The 21,299-nt window shown below is 41.5% G+C and overlaps 1 protein-coding gene across 1 annotated transcript; it reads right to left on the bottom strand.

The window, feature by feature from the left end:
- Positions 1–17,077: 17,077 nt before the first annotated feature.
- LOC124015828 (zinc finger protein with KRAB and SCAN domains 1-like) lies at positions 17,078–20,186 on the bottom strand. Its single transcript, XM_046331318.1, has 2 exons — positions 19,614–20,186; positions 17,078–17,887 (listed from the first exon to the last, which is right to left on the bottom strand). The coding sequence occupies exons 1-2, from the start codon at positions 19,906–19,908 to the stop codon at positions 17,610–17,612; spliced, it is 573 nt and encodes a 190-aa protein (XP_046187274.1). The 5' UTR covers positions 19,909–20,186; the 3' UTR covers positions 17,078–17,609.
- Positions 20,187–21,299: the final 1,113 nt, after the last annotated feature.

Raw genomic sequence — 21,299 nt, 5'->3', positions numbered from 1 at the left:
CAGTTAGTACGTAGTAACACGGTCTGCTAACAGTTAGTACGTAGTAACACGGTCTGCTAACAGTTACTACGTAGTAACACGGTCTGCTAACAGTTACTACGTAGTAACACGGTCTGCTAACAGTTACTACGTAGTAACACGGTCTGCTAACAGTTACTACGTAGTAACACGGTCTGCTAACAGTTACTACGTAGTAACACGGTCTGCTAACAGTTAGTACGTAGTAACACGGTCTGCTAACAGTTACTACGTAGTAACACGGTCTGCTAACAGTTACAGTTAGTACGTAGTAACACGGTCTGCTAACAGTTAGTACGTAGTAACACGGTCTGCTAACAGTTACTACGTAGTAACACGGTCTGCTAACAGTTAGTACGTAGTAACACGGTCTGCTAACAGTTACTACGTAGTAACACGGTCTGCTAACAGTTAACACGGTCTGCTAACGTAGTAACACGGTCGGTCTAACACGGCTAACAGTTAGTACGTAGTAACACGGTCTGCTAACAGTTAGTACGTAGTAACACGGTCTGCTAACAGTTAGTACGTAGTAACACGGTCTGCTAACAGTTAGTACGTAGTAACACGGTCTGCTAACAGTTAGTACGTAGTAACACGGTCTGCTAACAGTTAGTACGTAGTAACACGGTCTGCTAACAGTTAGTACGTAGTAACACGGTCTGCTAACAGTTAGTACGTAGTAACACGGTCTGCTAACAGTTAGTACGTAGTAACACGGTCTGCTAACAGTTAGTACGTAGTAACACGGTCTGCTAACAGTTAGTACGTAGTAACACGGTCTGCTAACAGTTAGTAACGTAGTAACGGTCTGCTAACAGTTACTACGTAGTAACACGGTCTGCTAACAGTTACTACGTTAGTAACACGGTCTGCTAAGTAAGTAACGGTCTGCTAACACGGTCTGTTACTACGTAGTAACACGGTCTGCTAACAGTTACTACGTAGTAACACGGTCTGCTAACAGTTACTACGTAGTAACACGGTCTGCTAACAGTTACTACGTAGTAACACGGTCTGCTAACAGTTACTACGTAGTAACACGGTCTGCTAACAGTTACTACGTAGTAACACGGTCTGCTAACAGTTACGGTCTGTAACGTAGTAACACGGTCTGCTAACAGTTAGTACGTAGTAACACGGTCTGCTAACAGTTACTACGTAGTAACACGGTCTGCTAACAGTTACTACGCAGTAACACGGTCTGCTAACAGTTAGTACGTAGTAACACGGTCTGCTAACAGTTAGTACGGTCTGCTAACAGTTACTACGTAGTAACACGGTCTGCTAACAGTTACTACGTAGTAACACGGTCTGCTAACAGTTACTACGTAGTAACACGGTCTGCTAACAGTTACTACGTAGTAACACGGTCTGCTAACAGTTACTACGTAGTAACACGGTCTGCTAACAGTTAGTACGTAGTAACACGGTCTGCTAACAGTTACTACGTAGTAACACGGTCTGCTAACAGTTACTACGTAGTAACACGGTCTGCTAACAGTTACTACGTAGTAACACGGTCTGCTAACAGTTAGTACGTAGTAACACGGTCTGCTAACAGTTACTACGCAGTAACACGGTCTGCTAACAGTTACTACGTAGTAACACGGTCTGCTAACAGTTACGCAGTACGTCTGCTAACACGGTCTGCTAACAGTTAGTACGTAGTAACACGGTCTGCTAACAGTTAGTACGTAGTAACACGGTCTGCTAACAGTTAGTACGTAGTAACACGGTCTCTGCTAACAGTTGCTAACGTAGTAACACGGTCTGCTAAGTTAGTTAGTAACGGTCTGTTAACAGTTAGTACGTAGTAACACGGTCTGCTAACAGTACGCAGTAACACGGTCTGTTAGTACGCAGTAACACGGTCTGTTACTACGCAGTAACACGGTCTGCTAACAGTTAGTACGCAGTAACACGGTCTGCTAACAGTTGGTACGCAGTAACACGGTCTGCTAACAGTTAGTACGTAGTAACACGGTCTGCTAACAGTTAGTACGTAGTAACACGGTCTGCTAACAGTTACTACAGTACGCGTGGTAACACGGTCTGCTAACAGTTAGTACGTAACAGTAACACGGTCTGCTAACAGTTAGTACGTAGTAACACGGTCTGCTAACAGTTAGTACGTAGTAACACGGTCTGCTAACAGTTAGTACGTAGTAACACGGTCTGCTAACAGTTAGTACGTAGTAACACGGTCTGCTAACAGTTAGTACGTAGTAACACGGTCTGCTAACAGTTAGTACGTAGTAACACGGTCTGCTAACAGTTACTACGTAGTAACACGGTCTGCTAACAGTTACTACGTAGTAACACGGTCTGCTAACAGTTACTACGTAGTAACACGGTCTGCTAACAGTTACTACGTAGTAACACGGTCTGCTAACAGTTGCGTAGTAACACGGTCTGCTAACAGTTACTACGTAGTAACACGGTCTGCTAACAGTTACTACGTAGTAACACGGTCTGCTAACAGTTAGTACGTAGTAACACGGTCTGCTAACAGTTAGTACGTAGTAACACGGTCTGCTAACAGTTACTACGTAGTAACACGGTCTGCTAACAGTTAGTACGTAGTAACACGGTCTGCTAACAGTTAGTACGTAGTAACACGGTCTGCTAACAGTTACTACGTAGTAACACGGTCTGCTAACAGTTAGTACGTAGTAACACGGTCTGCTAACAGTTAGTACGTAGTAACACGGTCTGCTAACAGTTAGTACGTAGTAACACGGTCTGCTAACAGTTACTACGCAGTAACACGGTCTGCTAACAGTTACTACGTAGTAACGGTCTGCTAACAGTTAGTACGTAGTAACACGGTCTGCTAACAGTTAGTACGTAGTAACACGGTCTGCTAACAGTTACTACGTAGTAACACGGTCTGCTAACAGTTAGTACGTAGTAACACGGTCTGCTAAGTAACACGGTCTGCTAACAGTTACTACGTAGTAACACGGTCTGCTAACAGTTAGTACGTAGTAACACGGTCTGCTAACAGTTAGTACGTAGTAACACGGTCTGCTAACAGTTAGTACGTAGTAACACGGTCTGCTAACAGTTAGTACGTAGTAACACGGTCTGCTAACAGTTAGTACGTAGTAACACGGTCTGCTAACAGTTACTACGTAGTAACACGGTCTGCTAACAGTTACTACGTAGTAACACGGTCTGCTAACAGTTACTACGTAGTAACACGGTCTGCTAACAGTTAGTACGTAGTAACACGGTCTGCTAACAGTTAGTACGTAGTAACACGGTCTGCTAACAGTTACTACGTAGTAACACGGTCTGCTAACAGTTACTACGTAGTAACTACGTAGTAACGGTCTGCTAACAGTTAGTACGTAGTAACACGGTCTGCTAACAGTTAGTACGTAGTAACACGGTCTGCTAACAGTTACTACGCAGTAACACGGTCTGCTAACAGTTAGTACGTAGTAACACGGTCTGCTAACAGTTACTAACAGTTAGTACGTAGTAACACGGTCTGCTAACAGTTAGTACGTAGTAACACGGTCACGGTCTGCTAACAGTTAGTACGTAGTAACACGGTCTGCTAACAGTTAGTACGTAGTAACACGGTCTGCTAACAGTTACTACGTAGTAACACGGTCTGCTAACAGTTACTACGTAACACGGTCTGCTAACAGTAACACGGTCTGCTAACAGTTAGTACGTAGTAACACGGTCTGCTAACAGTTAGTACGTAGTAACACGGTCTGCTAACAGTTACACGGTCTGCTAACGTTAGTAACACGGTCTGCTAACAGTACGTAGTAACACGGTCTGCTAACAGTTAACGCAGTAACACGGTCTGCTAACAGTTAGTACGCAGTAACACGGTCTGCTAACAGTTAGTACGTAGTAACACGGTCTGCTAACAGTTAGTACGTAGTAACACGGTCTGCTAACAGTTAGTACGCAGTAACACGGTCTGCTAACAGTTAACGGTCTGCTAACAGTTACTACGTAGTAACACGGTCTGCTAACAGTTACTACGTAGTAACACGGTCTGCTAACAGTTAGTACGTAGTAACACGGTCTGCTAACAGTTAGTACGTAGTAACACGGTCTGCTAACAGTTACTACGTAGTAACACGGTCTGCTAACAGTTACGTAGTACGTAGTAACACGGTCTGCTAACAGTTAGTACGTAGTAACACGGTCTGCTAACAGTTACTACGTAGTAACACGGTCTGCTAACAGTTACTACGTAGTAACACGGTCTGCTAACAGTTAGTACGTAGTAACACGGTCTGCTAACAGTTAGTACGTAGTAACACGGTCTGCTAACAGTTACTACGTAGTAACACGGTCTGCTAACAGTTACTACGTTAGTAACACGGTCTGCTAACAGTTTACAGTAACACGGTCGTACGCAGTAACACGGTCTGCTAACAGTTAGTACGCAGTAACACGGTCTGCTAACAGTTAGTACGCAGTAACACGGTCTGCTAACAGTAGTAAGCTAACGCAGTAACACGGTCTGCTAACAGTTAGTACGTAGTAACACGGTCTGCTAACAGTTAGTACGTAGTAACACGGTCTGCTAACAGTTAGTACGTAGTAACACGGTCTGCTAACAGTTAGTACGTAGTAACACGGTCTGCTAACAGTTAGTACGTAGTAACACGGTCTGCTAACAGTTAGTAACACGGTCTGCTAACAGTTAGTACATAGTAACACGGTCTGCTAACAGTTAGTACGTAGTAACACGGTCTGCTAACAGTTAGTACGTAGTAACACGGTCTGCTAACAGTTACTACGTAGTAACACGGTCTGCTAACAGTTACTACGTAGTAACACGGTCTGCTAACAGTTACTACGTAGTAACACGGTCTGCTAACAGTTAGTACGTAGTAACACGGTCTGCTAACAGTTAGTACGTAGTAACACGGTCTGCTAACAGTTAGTACGCAGTAACACGGTCTGCTAACAGTTACTACGTAGTAACACGGTCTGCTAACAGTTACTACGTAGTAACACGGTCTGCTAACAGTTAGTACGTAGTAACACGGTCTGCTAACAGTTACTACGTAGTAACACGGTCTGCTAACAGTTAGTACGCAGTAACACGGTCTGCTAACAGTTAGTACGCAGTAACACGGTCTGCTAACAGTTGGTACGCAGTAACACGGTCTGCTAACAGTTAGTACGTAGTAACACGGTCTGCTAACAGTTAACAGTAACACGGTTGCTAACACGTACGTAGTAACACGGTCTGCTAACAGTTAGTACGTAGTAACACGGTCTGCTAACAGTTACTACAGTTAGTACGTAGTAACACGGTCTGCTAACAGTTACTACGTAGTAACACGGTCTGCTAACAGTTACTACGTAGTAACACGGTCTGCTAACAGTTACTACGTAGTAACACGGTCTGCTAACAGTTACTACGTAGTAACACGGTCTGCTAACAGTTACTACGTTAGTAACACGGTCTGCTAACAGTTTACGTAGTAACACAGTAACACGGTCTGCTAACAGTTACTACGTAGTAACACGGTCTGCTAACAGTTACTACGTAGTAACACGGTCTGCTAACAGTTACTACGTAGTAACACGGTCTGCTAACAGTTACTACGTAGTAACACGGTCTGCTAACAGTTAGTACGTAGTAACACGGTCGTAGTGCTAACAGTTAGTACGTAGTAACACGGTCTGCTAACAGTTAGTACGTAGTAACACGGTCTGCTAACAGTTAGTACGTAGTAACACGGTCTGCTAACAGTTAGTACGTAGTAACACGGTCTGCTAACAGTTAGTACGCAGTAACACGGTCTGCTAACAGTCTTAGTTACGCAGTAACACGGTCTGCTAACAGTTAGTACGCAGTAACACGGTCTGCTAACAGTTAGTACGCAGTAACACGGTCTGCTAACAGTTACTACAGTTAGTAACACGGTCTGCTAACAGTTAGTACGTAGTAACACGGTCTGCTAACAGTTAGTACGCAGTAACACGGTCTGCTAACAGTTAGTACGTAGTAACACGGTCTGCTAACAGTTAGTACGCAGTAAACACGTAACACGGTCTGCTAACAGTTAGTACGTAGTAACACGGTCTGCTAACAGTTACTACGTAGTAACACGGTCTGCTAACAGTTAGTACGTAGTAACACGGTCTGCTACGTAGTAACACGGTCTGCTAACAGTTAGTACGTAGTAACACGGTCTGCTAACAGTTAGTACGTAGTAACACGGTCTGCTAACAGTTACTACGTAGTAACACGGTCTGCTAACAGTTACTACGTAGTAACACGGTCTGCTAACAGTTACTACGCTAGTAACACGGTCTGCTAACAGTTCTACGTAGTAACACGGTTGCTAACAGTTACTACGGTCTGCTAACACGGTCTGCTAACAGTTAGTACGTAGTAACACGGTCTGCTAACAGTTACTACGTAGTAACACGGTCTGCTAACAGTTACTACGTAGTAACACGGTCTGCTAACAGTTACTACGTAGTAACACGGTCTGCTAACAGTTACTACGTAGTAACACGGTCTGCTAACAGTTACTACGTAGTAACACGGTCTGCTAACAGTTACTACGTAGTAACACGGTCTGCTAACAGTTACTACGTAGTAACACGGTCTGCTAACAGTTACTACGTAGTAACACGGTCTGCTAACAGTTACTACGTAGTAACACGGTCTGCTAACAGTTAGTACGTAGTAACACGGTCTGCTAACAGTTAGTTAACACGGTCTGCTACAGTTACTACGTAACACGGTCTGCTAACAGTTAGTACGTAGTAACACGGTCTGCTAACAGTTAGTACGTAGTAACACGGTCTGCTAACAGTTAGTACGTAGTAACACGGTCTGCTAACAGTTAGTACGTAGTAACACGGTCTGCTAACAGTTAGTACGTAGTAACACGGTCTGCTAACAGTTACTACGTAGTAACACGGTCTGCTAACAGTTACTACGTAGTAACACGGTCTGCTAACAGTTACTACGCAGTAACACGGTCTGCTAACAGTTAGTACGCAGTAACACGGTCTGCTAACAGTTAGTACGCAGTAACACGGTCTGCTAACAGTTACTACGTAGTAACACGGTCTGCTAACAGTTACTACGTAGTAACACGGTCTAACAGTTAACAGTTACAGTACGTAGTAACACGGTCTGCTAACAGTTAACACGGTCTGCTACGCAGTAACACGGTCTGCTAACAGTTAGTACGCAGTAACACGGTCTGCTAACAGTTAGTACGCAGTAACACGGTCTGCTAACAGTTAGTACGCAGTAACAGTAACACGGTAACACGGTCTGCTAACAGTTAGTACGTAGTAACACGGTCTGCTAACAGTTACTACGTAGTAACACGGTCTGCTAACAGTTACTACGTAGTAACACGGTCTGCTAACAGTTACTACGTAGTAACACGGTCTGCTAACAGTTACTACGTAGTAACACGGTCTGCTAACAGTTAGTACGTAGTAACACGGTCTGCTAACAGTTAGTACGTAGTAACACGGTCTGCTAACAGTTACTACGTAGTAACACGGTCTGCTAACAGTTACTACGTAGTAACACGGTCTGCTAACAGTTACTACGTTGTAACACGGTCTGCTAACAGTTACTACGTAGTAACACGGTCTGCTAACAGTTACTACGTAGTAACACGGTCTGCTAACAGTTACTACGTAGTAACACGGTCTGCTAACAGTTACTACGTAGTAACACGGTCTGCTAACAGTTACTACGTAGTAACACGGTCTGCTAACAGTTACTACGTAGTAACACGGTCTGCTAACAGTTAGTACGTAGTAACACGGTCTGCTAACAGTTAGTACGTAGTAACACGGTCTGCTAACAGTTACTACGTAGTAACACGGTCTGCTAACAGTTAGTACGTAGTAACACGGTCTGCTAACAGTTAGTACGTAGTAACACGGTCTGCTAACAGTTAGTACGCAGTAACACGGTCTGCTAACAGTTAGTACGTAGTAACACGGTCTGCTAACAGTTAGTACGCAGTAACACGGTCTGCTAACAGTTACTACGCAGTAACACGGTCTGCTAACAGTTAGTACGCAGTAACACGGTCTGCTAACAGTTAGTACGCAGTAACACGGTCTGCTAACAGTTAGTACGCAGTAACACGGTCTGTTACTACGCAGTAACACGGTCTGCTAACAGTTAGTACGCAGTAACACGGTCTGCTAACAGTTGGTACGCAGTAACACGGTCTGCTAACAGTTAGTACGTAGTAACACGGTCTGCTAACAGTTACTACGTAGTAACACGGTCTGCTAACAGTTACTACGTAGTAACACGGTCTGCTAACAGTTACTACGTAGTAACACGGTCTGCTAACAGTTACTACGTAGTAACACGGTCTGCTAACAGTTACTACGTAGTAACACGGTCTGCTAACAGTTACTACGTAGTAACACGGTCTGCTAACAGTTACTACGTAGTAACACGGTCTGCTAACAGTTACTACGTAGTAACACGGTCTGCTAACAGTTACTACGTAGTAACACGGTCTGCTAACAGTTACTACGTAGTAACACGGTCTGCTAACAGTTACTACGTAGTAACACGGTCTGCTAACAGTTACTACGTAGTAACACGGTCTGCTAACAGTTACTACGTAGTAACACGGTCTGCTAACAGTTACTACGTAGTAACACGGTCTGCTAACAGTTAGTACGTAGTAACACGGTCTGCTAACAGTTAGTACGTAGTAACACGGTCTGCTAACAGTTAGTACGTAGTAACACGGTCTGCTAACAGTTAGTACGTAGTAACACGGTCTGCTAACAGTTAGTACGTAGTAACACGGTCTGCTAACAGTTAGTACGTAGTAACACGGTCTGCTAACAGTTAGTACGTAGTAACACGGTCTGCTAACAGTTAGTACGTCTGCTAACAGTAACACGGTCTGCTAACAACAGTTGCTAACAGTTAGTACGTAGTAACACGGTCTGCTAACAGTTACTACGTAGTAACACGGTCTGCTAACAGTTACTACGTAGTAACACGGTCTGCTAACAGTTACTACGTAGTAACACGGTCTGCTAACAGTTACTACGTAGTAACACGGTCTGCTAACAGTTACTACGTAGTAACACGGTCTGCTAACAGTTACTACGTAGTAACACGGTCTGCTAACAGTTACTACGTAGTAACACGGTCTGCTAACAGTTACTACGTAGTAACACGGTCTGCTAACAGTTAGTAACACGGTCTGCTAACAGTTACTACGTAGTAACACGGTCTGCTAACAGTTAACACGGTCTGCTAACAGTTAGTACGTAGTAACACGGTCTGCTAACAGTTAGTACGTAGTAACACGGTCTGCTAACAGTTAGTACGTAGTAACACGGTCTGCTAACAGTTAGTACGTAGTAACACGGTCTGCTAACAGTTAGTACGTAGTAACACGGTCTGCTAACAGTTAGTACGTAGTAACACGGTCTGCTAACAGTTAGTACGTAGTAACACGGTCTGCTAACAGTTAGTACGTAGTTAACACGGTCTGCTAACAGTTAGTACGTAGTAACACGGTCTGCTAACAGTTAGTACGTAGTAACACGGTCTGCTAACAGTTAGTACGCAGTAACACGGTAACTAACAGTTAGTACGCAGTAACACGGTCTGCTAACAGTTACTACGCAGTAACACGGTCTGCTAACAGTTAGTACGCAGTAACACGGTCTGCTAACAGTTAGTACGTAGTAACACGGTCTGCTAACAGTTAGTACGCAGTAACACGGTCTGCTAACAGTTAGTACGCAGTAACACGGTCTGCTAACAGTTGGTACACAGTAACACGGTCTGCTAACAGTTAGTACGTAGTAACACGGTCTGCTAACAGTTAGTACGCAGTAACACGGTCTGCTAACAGTTACGTAGTAACACGGTCTGCTAACAGTTACTACGTAGTAACACGGTCTGCTAACAGTTACTACGTAGTAACACGGTCTGCTAACAGTTAGTACGTAGTAACACGGTCTGCTAACAGTTACTACGTAGTAACACGGTCTGCTAACAGTTACTACGTAGTAACACGGTCTGCTAACAGTACGTAGTTACTACGTAGTAACACGGTCTGCTGTTTAAACTACGCAGTAACACGGTCTGCTAACAGTTAGTACGTGGTAACACGCAGTCTGCTAACAGTTACTACGTAGTAACACGGTCTGCTAACAGTTACTACGTAGTAACACGGTCTGCTAACAGTTACTACGTAGTAACACGGTCTGCTAACAGTTAGTCTGCTAACAGTAACACGGTCTGCTAACAGTTAGTACGTAGTAACACGGTCTGCTAACAGTTAGTACGTAGTAACACGGTCTGCTAACAGTTAGTACGTAGTAACACGGTCTGCTAACAGTTAGTACGTAGTAACACGGTCTGCTAACAGTTAGTACGTAGTAACACGGTCTGCTAACAGTTACTACGTAGTAACACGGTCTGCTAACAGTTACTACGTAGTAACACGGTCTGCTAACAGTTACTACGTAGTAACACGGTCTGCTAACAGTTAGTACGTAGTAACACGGTCTGCTAACAGTTAGTACGTAGTAACACGGTCTGCTAACAGTTAGTACGTAGTAACACGGTCTGCTAACAGTTACTACGTAGTAACACGGTCTGCTAACAGTTACTACGTTGTAACACGGTCTGCTAACAGTTACTACGTAGTAACACGGTCTGCTAACAGTTACTACGTAGTAACACGGTCTGCTAACAGTTACTACGTGGTAACACGGTCTGCTAACAGTTACTATGTGGTAACACGGTCTGCTAACAGTTACTACGTGGTAACACGGTCTGCTAACAGTTACTACGTAGTAACACGGTCTGCTAACAGTTAGTACGCAGTAACACGGTCTGCTAACAGTTAGTACGCAGTAACACGGTCTGCTAACAGTTAGTACGCAGTAACACGGTCTGCTAACAGTTAGTACGCAGTAACACGGTCTGCTAACAGTTAGTACGCAGTAACACGGTCTGCTAACAGTTAGTAAGCAGTAACACGGTCTGCTAACAGTTAGTACGCAGTAACACGGTCTGCTAACAGTTAGTACGCAGTAACGCGGTCTGCTAACAGTTAGTACGTAGTAACGCGGTCTGCTAACAGTTAGTACGTAGTAACGCGGTCTGCTAACAGTTAGTACGTAGTAACACGGTCTGCTAACAGTTAGTACGTAGTAACACGGTCTGCTAATAGTTACTACATAGTTATATGATCAGAGTAACTTTTTATTCACTCCAGACATAAATCCCACAACAGCTGAGCAGTAAAGATACAACAGAGCTCATATCCACACGAGAGGGATGGTCCAGCGTATGTTTGGAGTATGGAAAAATAGATTCCAGTGTTTTCACAATACACTTCGTTTCAAGCCAAGAAGATGCTGCCAGGTCATCATTGCTACAGCTGTGCTGCACAACTACCTGAAGCAGCATGACTGTCCTTATCCTCCCATGATCATTATCAAGCAGATGTACCCGTGACTGAGGTAGATGTGTCCATTGCTGAGGCAGATGTGTCCATGGCTGAGGCAGATGTGTCCCTGACTGAGGCAGATGTATCCCTGACTGAGGCAGATGTGCCCGTGACTGAGGCAGATGTTGTTCTGTATCAAGGTTGGTTACAAATGTAGTTTGTGGTGATTAAAATACTCTCACTCATGAATATCCAAATGACAAAACATGTATTTTTCTACATATCATATTGTTCACCATGGCTGGTCATCACTATGGTCTCATTACTGTCTCTTTGTTGGATGATACCTCTCTCTTCCACCTTCATATCCAATTCAACATGTACAATTCTCATTTCATGTTCTTCAGATATTTCATTTTATGCTCATGAAATTATCTGGTTAATGTTTCATGCATTGTAATCTTCTTTGTCCTCTGCTGAAAGGTGGTGGCAGCACCTTCTCTCAGGGATGTTATAGCAGATGTGGAGGGAACACACTCACTGTGTACTGGCTCTTCCAACTTGTTCACATTCCACCCTCACTGTGTACTGGCTCTTCCAACCTGTTCACATTCCACCCTCACTGTGTACTGGCTCTTCCAACCTGTTCACATTCCACCCTCACTGTGTACTGGCTCTTCCAACCTGTTCACATTACACCCTCACTGTGTACTGGCTCTTCCAACCTGTTCACATTACACCCTCACTGTGTACTGGCTCTTCCAACCTGTTCACATTACACAATCACTGTGTACAGTTGTGGCCAAAAGTTGAGAATGACACAAATATTAATTTTCAAAGTCTGCTGCCTCAGTTTGTATGATGGCAATTTGCATATACTCCAGAATGTTCTGAAGAGTGATCAGATGAATTGCAAAGTCCTTCTTTGCCATGCAAATGAACTGAATCCCCCCAAAACATTTCCACTGCATTTCAGCCATGCTACAAAAGGACCAGCTGACATCATGCCAGTGATTCTCTCATTAACACAGGTGTGAGTATTGACGAGGACAAGGCTGGAGATCACTCTGTCATGCTGATTGAGTTTGAATAAGACTGGAAGCCTCAAAAGGAGGGAGGTGCTTGGAATCATTGTTCCACAGAGTCTATAAAAGGCAGAGATTATTTAATAATAGAAGTGATGTCACAAAAATATGAATATGAGAAATGTGAAATCCTGATAATAATGCAGATATCTCACCTGAAGTTGTTGTTTCTTGTTGTAATCCTGATAGTAATGCAGATATCTCACCTCCAGTTGTTGTTTCTTCTTGTAATCCTAATAATAATGCAGATCTCACCTCTAGTTGTTGATTCTTCTTGTAATCCTGATAATAATGTAGATATCTCACCTACAGTTGTTGTACTCTTCTTGTGGTAACATTTCCATTAAATTCACAGCAAATTGCAGCCAAACCCGCTTGTTCTACATTCAATAACTGGATGGTTTGACAACATTTGTTTAGGAGCGTTTTTTCAGACAGACTAAAGTTTTTTTGAACAAATTATTTTTGCCTCTGCCTTTGTTTCGCCCCTGAACAAGGCAGTTAACCCACTGTTCCCTGGTAGGCAATCATTGTAAATAATAATTTGTTCTTAACTGACTTGCCTAGTTAAATAAAGGTTAAATAAAATAATTAAGTCTGTTGATTGTCAGTCATGGGGTTAATTTGTTTTGCAATATGTTCAAATCAAATCAAGCTTTATTTATACAGCACATCTCAGACATGGATGCAACACAATGGCTTCACAGCAAAAAAAAAAAACAATGAAAAACAAACAATAATATTTACTACACAACAAACATAAGAGGATAAAAAAACAAGATTAACAACTGAAAGACTAATGAGCATCCTAAGACAAATCCATTGATTCAAATATTAACAATTGGATGAAATATTCAACCATAATGAGATGGACAAGCCAGCACAAGTGTAACACATACTGACTAACAAGGTGACACCAATTGGTTCTCCCTACATGCTAATGTGCTCAAGTCCAACCTCAAAACATAAATGGAAAAACCAAACCCTGTAAACAGAGTACGACCCTGCCTCACACAGGAAGCGGCGCAGGTCCTAATCCAGGCACTTGTCATCTCCCGTCTGGATTACTGCAACTCGCTGTTGGCTGGGCTCCCTGCCTGTGCCATTAAACCCCTACAACTCATCCAGAACGCCGCAGCCCGTCTAGTGTTCAACCTTCCCAAGTTCTCTCACGTCACCCCGCTCCTCCGCTCTCTCCACTGGCTTCCAGTTGAAGCTCGCATCCGCTACAAGACCATGGTGCTTGCCTACGGAGCTGTGAGGGGAACGGCACCTCAGTACCTCCAGGCTCTGATCAGGCCCTACACCCAAATAAGGGCACTGCGTTCATCCACCTCTGGCCTGCTCGCCTCCCTACCACTGAGGAAGTACAGTTCCCGCTCAGCCCAGTCAAAACTGTTCGCTGCTCTGGCTCCCCAATGGTGGAACAAACTCCCTCACGACGCCAGGATAGCGGAGTCAATCACCACCTTCCGGAGACACCTGAAACCCCACCTCTTTAAGGAATACCTAGGATAGGATAAAGTAATCCTTCTCACCCCCCTTAAAAGATTTAGATGCACTATTGTAAAGTGGCTGTTCCACTGGATGTCATAAGGTGAATGCACCAATTTGTAAGTCGCTCTGGATAAGAGCGTCTGCTAAATGACTTAAATGTAAATGTAAACACCTTCCCCTTTAAGGTGTTACATTTTGCTCACCACCAACAGAAAACAACTTCCATTTAACATTATAATCAACTACAATGCTTCACCTACAATACAACAATTAAAAACAAGAAAGAAAAACAACTGTTTTTCCCTCTAGCTTCTAGAACTCTCGTCTTCCTAAAACTGACTAGCTTCTAGAACTCTCGTCTTCCTAAATCTCACTAGCTTCTAGAACTCTCGTCTTCCTAAATCTCACTAGCTTCTAGAACTCTCGTCTACCTAAAACTCACTAGCTTCTAGAACTCTCGTCTTCCTAAAACTCACTAGCCTCTAGAATTCTCGTCCCGTTGGAGCGAACCCAAACAAAACTCATATCCAATACGGACAAACGTGCAGTCAAAATAAATTGTAATCCATGGACCACACTGGCTAAAGGCAAAACGTTTTGACTGCCCACCCTTGAGACGATCAGCAACCAAGTTGTTTGTACCACGGACACGTTCCACCTCACTGCGGAGCTTCTCTCTCTTTTCAGGGTTCACTAGATAAGCATGTTGTTGGATCGGGGCCCAGTCCCCAATGTCATGCTCTAGTACATTTGAGAATTAACCCTGATATTATAAAAGCAGGGTAACAATGTCAATATTATTGTACCCCAAAATTGTCAGTTGTTTGCATAAATAATTATGATTACTAAATGTTACATGAATTGTAAATAAGAAGTATAAAAACCAAATGTACACCCCTTTGTTAATATGTATTGGCAATAATTCACATAATGGTGAGGCATGGAATAATAAAACATGTATCTTTTGTCAGGCTGGATGTTTGAAATATGAGGTGATTTGAGTCATGCTTCTTCAGTAGTGGAATAAAGACAATTAGCACTTGGAATATAAAGAAATAGTGGAGTGATTGTTAAAACTTCTTAGGCTCCTTTTTTCTCTCTGAATGACATGTCCAAAGTAAACTACCTGTATCTCAGGCCCTGAATACAGAATATGCATATAATTGATAGCATTGGAAAGGAAACACTGAAGTTTGTAGAAATGTTAAAATAATGAAGGAGAATATAACACAATGGATATGGTAGGAGAAAATCCAAAGAAAAACCAACCATCCCTGGATGCAGTTCCTATGGCTTCAACAGGGTGTCCGCAGTCTATGTTCAAGGTTTCAGGCTTGTAACTTTAAAAAATGAATAAGAAATATCAGTTTTAGTAGAGGGACAGTCTTGGAAATTGGTGTTTGCACATGCCATAAAGACATTTCGCACCTGCTCAAATCGGTTTGCTCTTGAACATACTTCTTTCCAAAATAATTATTATAGTTTGATTACATTTTAGGGTATGTGAGGAGTAAATAGAAACGTATTTTGACTTTTTGAAACAAAGTTTAGGGGTAGATTTTCGGATTCCTTTATCTTCATGTTAAACGAGTGGATTACTCAAATTGATGGCGCCAACAAAACAGACTTTTTGGGATATAAAGAAGGATTTTATCTAACAAAAGAACACTACATGTTATAGCTGGGACCCATTGGATGACAAATCAGAGGAAGATTTTCAAAAAGTAAGTGAATATTAAATCGTTAATTGTGTATGAAGCCTGTGCCGGTGGAAATGTTTATGTGGGCCGCCATCCTCAAACAATCACATGGCATGTTTTCGCTGTAATAGCTTTAGACGCTTGTATGTTCATAAATGATTAAAATCCATAATATTTCTGATTATTTATTCCAACAGGAAGTTGTCCCGCTAGCGGATCCTTTATTACCATGACAACTGATTATAAAACTGATTATAGAATTATTATACTGCATGCATGTGTATAGGCTGCAAGTACTTGAAATTAAATGTTCTTCTTTTCAACTTTCAACTAAAACTTATATTGTACTTCGGGCATAGTCTTATTTTCAACGACATTTTGCTAAGTGGGATAGCCCCAATGTCACACCTTTAACGTGTCCAAATCAATAGTCCAAATGCAGAAACAGTTTGATAAATTTAAATAAAATGTGCTATATACACAAACATCTGCCACAATAATCACATTACTTAAAAATAAAAACAAGCTCCTTATCAACTGCACAAGCACCAAAAACGCTGTTGTTTTGACAAATAGCAATAAATCACTGATATCGATTAAAATCATTTGTGTGACAGGAGGGAGATGAGGTTGCACATCCTGTTAAAACTAACAGCTCAAAAACCACACGGAATCTGGGAATAATGTGTACATTACTGGTTAGAGGACAATTTGTAGAAAACAGCTAGCATTTTGAAGTGTTGCATTTTCATTCAAGTGGGTCACCAACGTGGTAAGTGTAACACAGCTCTTTTTTAGGTTAGTCACTTTTTGTTAAATCACATTACTACTATTCCATTTCAAAGACAAAGATTTTCCATAATCATGTTGAAATCAATAGAATTGGTGGCAGACATTTAGGGTTCTACATTGTGACAACATTAAAATACTCCTTCTACAATGTTAAACAATTCTATATTGTGACATTATTTCATTGATATCAATGAAACAACTCCATGCATTTTCTGATGTTTGATCAGAGATATTTATCAGAGTATCTCTTCCCACATTGATCACAGCTATGAGGATTCTCTTCTGTGTGTGTTCTCTGGTGTATAGTCAGATTGCTAGATGTAGTATAACTCTTCCCACATTCATCACAGCTATAAGATTTATTTCCTGTGTGTGTTCTCTGGTGTTTAGCAAGAGGGCCAGATGAAACAAAACTCTTCCCACATTGATCACAGATATAAGGTTTCTCTCCTGTGTGTCTTCTCTGGTGAACAGTCAGATGGCTAGATGTAGTAAAACTCTTCCCACATTGAACACAGCCATAAGGCTTCTCTCCCGTGTGTGTTCTCTGGTGTATCATCAAATTTTGAGATGTACCAAAACTCTTCCTACATTGATCACAGCTATAAGATTTCTCTCCTGTGTGTGTTCTTTGGTGTGATATCAGGTTGCTAGATGTAACAAAACAATTCCCACATTGAGCACAGCTATAAGGTTTCTCTCCAGTGTGTATTTTCTGGTGTGATTTCAGGCAGCTTGACTGAGTAAAACACTTCCCACATTGATCACAGGTATGAGGTTTCTCTCCTGTGTGTGTTCTCTGGTGCAGCTTCAAAGTCTGTGATGTTGAAAAGCTTTTCCCACAATCTGAACAGTGTGAGGCTTCTCCCCTGTGTGTACTCGCTGATGTATTTTAAGTTCTGATGAATCTTTGCAACGTTTCCCACAGTCAGAGCAGCAGTGAGATTTCTCTCCAGTGAATTCTCAGGTGTACTTTTAGTGAATTTGATCCTGAGAAAAGTTTCCCGCAGTCGGAGCAGCAGTAAGGTTTCTCTCCAGTGTGTACTCGCTGGTGTATTTTAAGTTCTGATGAATCTTTGCAACGTTTCCCACAGTCAGAGCAACAGTGAGATTTCTCTCCAGTGAATTCTCAGGTGTACTTTTAGTGAATTTGATCCTGAGAAAAGTTTCCCGCAGTCGGAGCAGCAGTAAGGTTTCTCTCCAGTGTGTACTCGCTGGTGTATTTTAAGTTCTGATGAAGATTTGCAATCTTTCCCACAGTCACAGCAGCGGTGAGATTTCTTTCCTGTGGGTCTCTGCTGGTGTTTCAGAGTCTTGAGACTCTGCTTTGCCTCGTCAGCATCATAATGTCCACGATAGTCCCGTCTCTCTCCTGTGTGAACAACAAAGTCAGATGGTTAATGGCCCACAACAGCAGAAATCCGCTGTTTGTTTTAGGTTAAAAGCCCAGAGCCATGAAGTTATACAACAACTGAAGTCTGTTCAATTATTTACAATTGTTGTTTCACATTAGTAGTAACGTCGATGATTGTTGGCTAGAAATAAGTTATTAAAGTTGTTGAAATACCAAGCAGTGTGCCAGACGACTTTTGGTCTCCAACACAGGCTCCTCTCTGTGTTTAATAAAATTGTGTCAGGAGGGCGATGCACATGAAAATTGGTTGTAGAAACTCCATTTAATGCGGAAGTTTTAATTTTTCACGATGTATTCTGAACATTACAGCACACTATCAGTCTGTAGGACACAACTTGACCTAACAACAACATTGACCTATTGTAGGACCCATAACTTCACCTAACAATAACATAGACCTAGGACAAATATAATTTTATATTTCAGGTGAAACATGGAAACTAAAATGTCTTTCATGACATTTCATAACCTGATCACCAGATAATTTTGTGAATAATCCCACTAGGCTACACTGTAATGTGTTGTCATTCTAAATGTCCTGAATAAAGGAAAATAGCTCTGTGTGTTGTACAATAGCCTATCAATCAAGGAACAGTTCTCTACACATTATGAGCTAAAGTTTCCAAACAGACTAACGAGACGATACTGTAAATCAAGCAGACAATAATACATCATAAACATACATTTGTTAGGGATGTTGGATTAAACATGGAGCACGGCATAACTGTCTTTACCAGAATAATGAATGAAGAAGCACTTTGGTTGTTGTTGCATGTCGTGATGTTTGTCATGTGACTGTCATTCAGAAAATGATTTCCTGGATCAGCTGATGATAATTGAACTTAACAGCTACAGAATTAAGAATTATGTGTAATTATTGAAGAACTGCGTTAATGACAGTATTGATTTGGGTGTTGTCAATAAGGTTAAGGTGACTCTCGGTTAGAACCATTGGATGTTGCAAACTCAGAAATTATTTATAATTTCTGTGCCCATGAAAACTGTTTTCCCAGTGTAAAATATAAGGAAACTAAATGTTCCGTAGGTAGAGTGCATTTCAGAGATCTGAATACAAAAAACTATACTAACAAGACAATAACCTAAACCACAAGGCCAAATCTACATTGGAGGAGCTTACCAAGATGCCATTGAATGTTCCTGAGTGGCCAAGTTACAGTTTGGACTTAAATCATCTTGAAAGTCTATGGAAAGAATTGAAAATGGCTTTCTGGCAATGATCAACAACCAACTTGACAGAACAGGAAGGATTTTAAAAAGAATAATGAATATTCACATGAAGATCAGTCGCCTATTGGATGACATCACGACTTTCCATCAAGCCAACTCCTTGAAGGCCTTACAATGACATCACTCACTCCTTCAAGTTTACAGTTGTCTAAACAAAAACTACTTTGCTCAAAACATTTATTTGTTTCCCTTTAGCGTGTTTATACTTTACTGTATTTATATATCACTTTACAACAAGAAAAGTTTTTTTAAGCACTGGAGGACGTCATGAACAATTCCGACAGTACAAAAACATAATCAAGTGTAGAACGCCCTTTTAAAACTCACACATGAGTTCAACAACTGCAGAGTTGTGCCCCTGTTTTATAAGATAGTACTCACTGTATTTACTGGTTTTAATCAGATCAATGTTCCTGTTTTATAAGATAGTACTCACTGTATTTACTGGTCTTAATAAGATCTCCAGACTTCTCTTCTTCGTCGTCCTCTAATGTGACAGTAATCTCCCCCTCTTCATCCTTCATTCCAAAAACGTCTTCATCTTCTTTCACAGTAACATCCTCCTCCACTCCGAAGGCGTCTTTCTCTGTAACGTCTTTCTCTTCTTCTTTCACGGCAGCAGCCTCACCCTCTACTTCATTTTGTATTGTAACATCCTCCTCTTTCACTTCTTTCTCCGTCCAGTAGATCGCCTCTTCTTTATCAGGAGGAGAGTAGCTTAGTAGGCTCATGGTCGAGGATAATAGCTTGTTAGCATTAGCGACTAGACTAGTGCTAACTTAACCAGCCAGCTAGTTGACTTAGAACGTAAATATTCTATTAAATGGGGTAGCTCGTTGTTTCCACATAAGTATGTTTAAATCATAGTGGCAATTAAACCAGGAAATTGTCTAAAGAACTTGAATGTTCCGAGTTTGTTGTCTCGCGAGCTACCGAGGTGGCTGCAGTTGTTGAAGAAGCGTTCCGTCCACTAGATTATACGTCACACTAGAAATATCGCCTGAAAGACACATATCGCCATCTGCTGTCTGGAGGGAGGAAACGCAGTTGAGGAGGGAAAACGTTTTTATTTCTTCTAGATTTAATTATAATATTATAAAGCAGTTTAGAGAAACGTTGTTTTATCTCTCCATTAAATAAGAATATTATATTAACACGTGCAAAAAGCAACAAGTAAATACAAGTGTTATTTGATTAGTTCAGATTTTTTATGAGAATTTAAAACAAATTCTACATCTACTCCACATCTGTATTTCTGATTCAGTCAAATAACCAGATATCAAAATAAGCACCTAGTTATTGATACCCTTGATAAAGATGAGCAAAAATATCTGTATAAAATAAATAAATGATATTTTAGCCCAAAACCTGGTTACCTCTCTGCTAGGAGTTTGCATCTAGGCCATAAGTGGATCTTCCAGCAAGACACAGCAACATCCACAAATAAATGCTTAATTGGGCACAAAATCAACATTTTCAATGGCCATCTCAGTCTTTGGACTTGAACTCCCTTGATAACCTGTGGTTTGAATTGAACAGGGCATTCCATAAGGGCAGACTAAATAAATCAAGGACCTGGAGAGATTCTGTATGGGGGAATGGTCTAAGATCCCACCCAATGTGTTCTCTAATCTCATAAAACATTTTAATGTCATTATCTTTTTCAATTGTATCAGTATAAAATAATACAATTTCCCTTTTATTGTTAGTGTAACAATACATCGTGTAGATGTATATAATGGACAGACTAGGTCTATACTGCTCCTACATGATGTAACAATACACCATGTAGATGTATATGTTATCAAGGCATCAAGCTCAGGTTGATGAACTCTCCGAGGGGACCTGGATGATGATAAATGATAAGGATGTAGAGTTATAATGGACAGACTAGGTCTATACTGCTCCTACATGGTGTAACAATACATCATGTACACTACCCTTCAAAAGTTTGGGGTCACTTAGAAATGTCCTTGTTGTTGAAAGAAAATCACATTTTTTCATTGATCATTCATAAAAACCTGTTTTTGCTTTGTCATTATGGGGTATTGTGATGTCATTATTGGGTATTGTGTGTAGATTGACGAGAGGGGGAAATTATTTAATCCATTTTAGAATAAGG

Source organism: Oncorhynchus gorbuscha, linkage group LG26 (assembly GCF_021184085.1).
Source record: "Oncorhynchus gorbuscha isolate QuinsamMale2020 ecotype Even-year linkage group LG26, OgorEven_v1.0, whole genome shotgun sequence".
NCBI lineage: Eukaryota > Metazoa > Chordata > Actinopteri > Salmoniformes > Salmonidae > Oncorhynchus > Oncorhynchus gorbuscha.
This window is presented reverse-complemented; position numbering and strand designations above follow the sequence as displayed.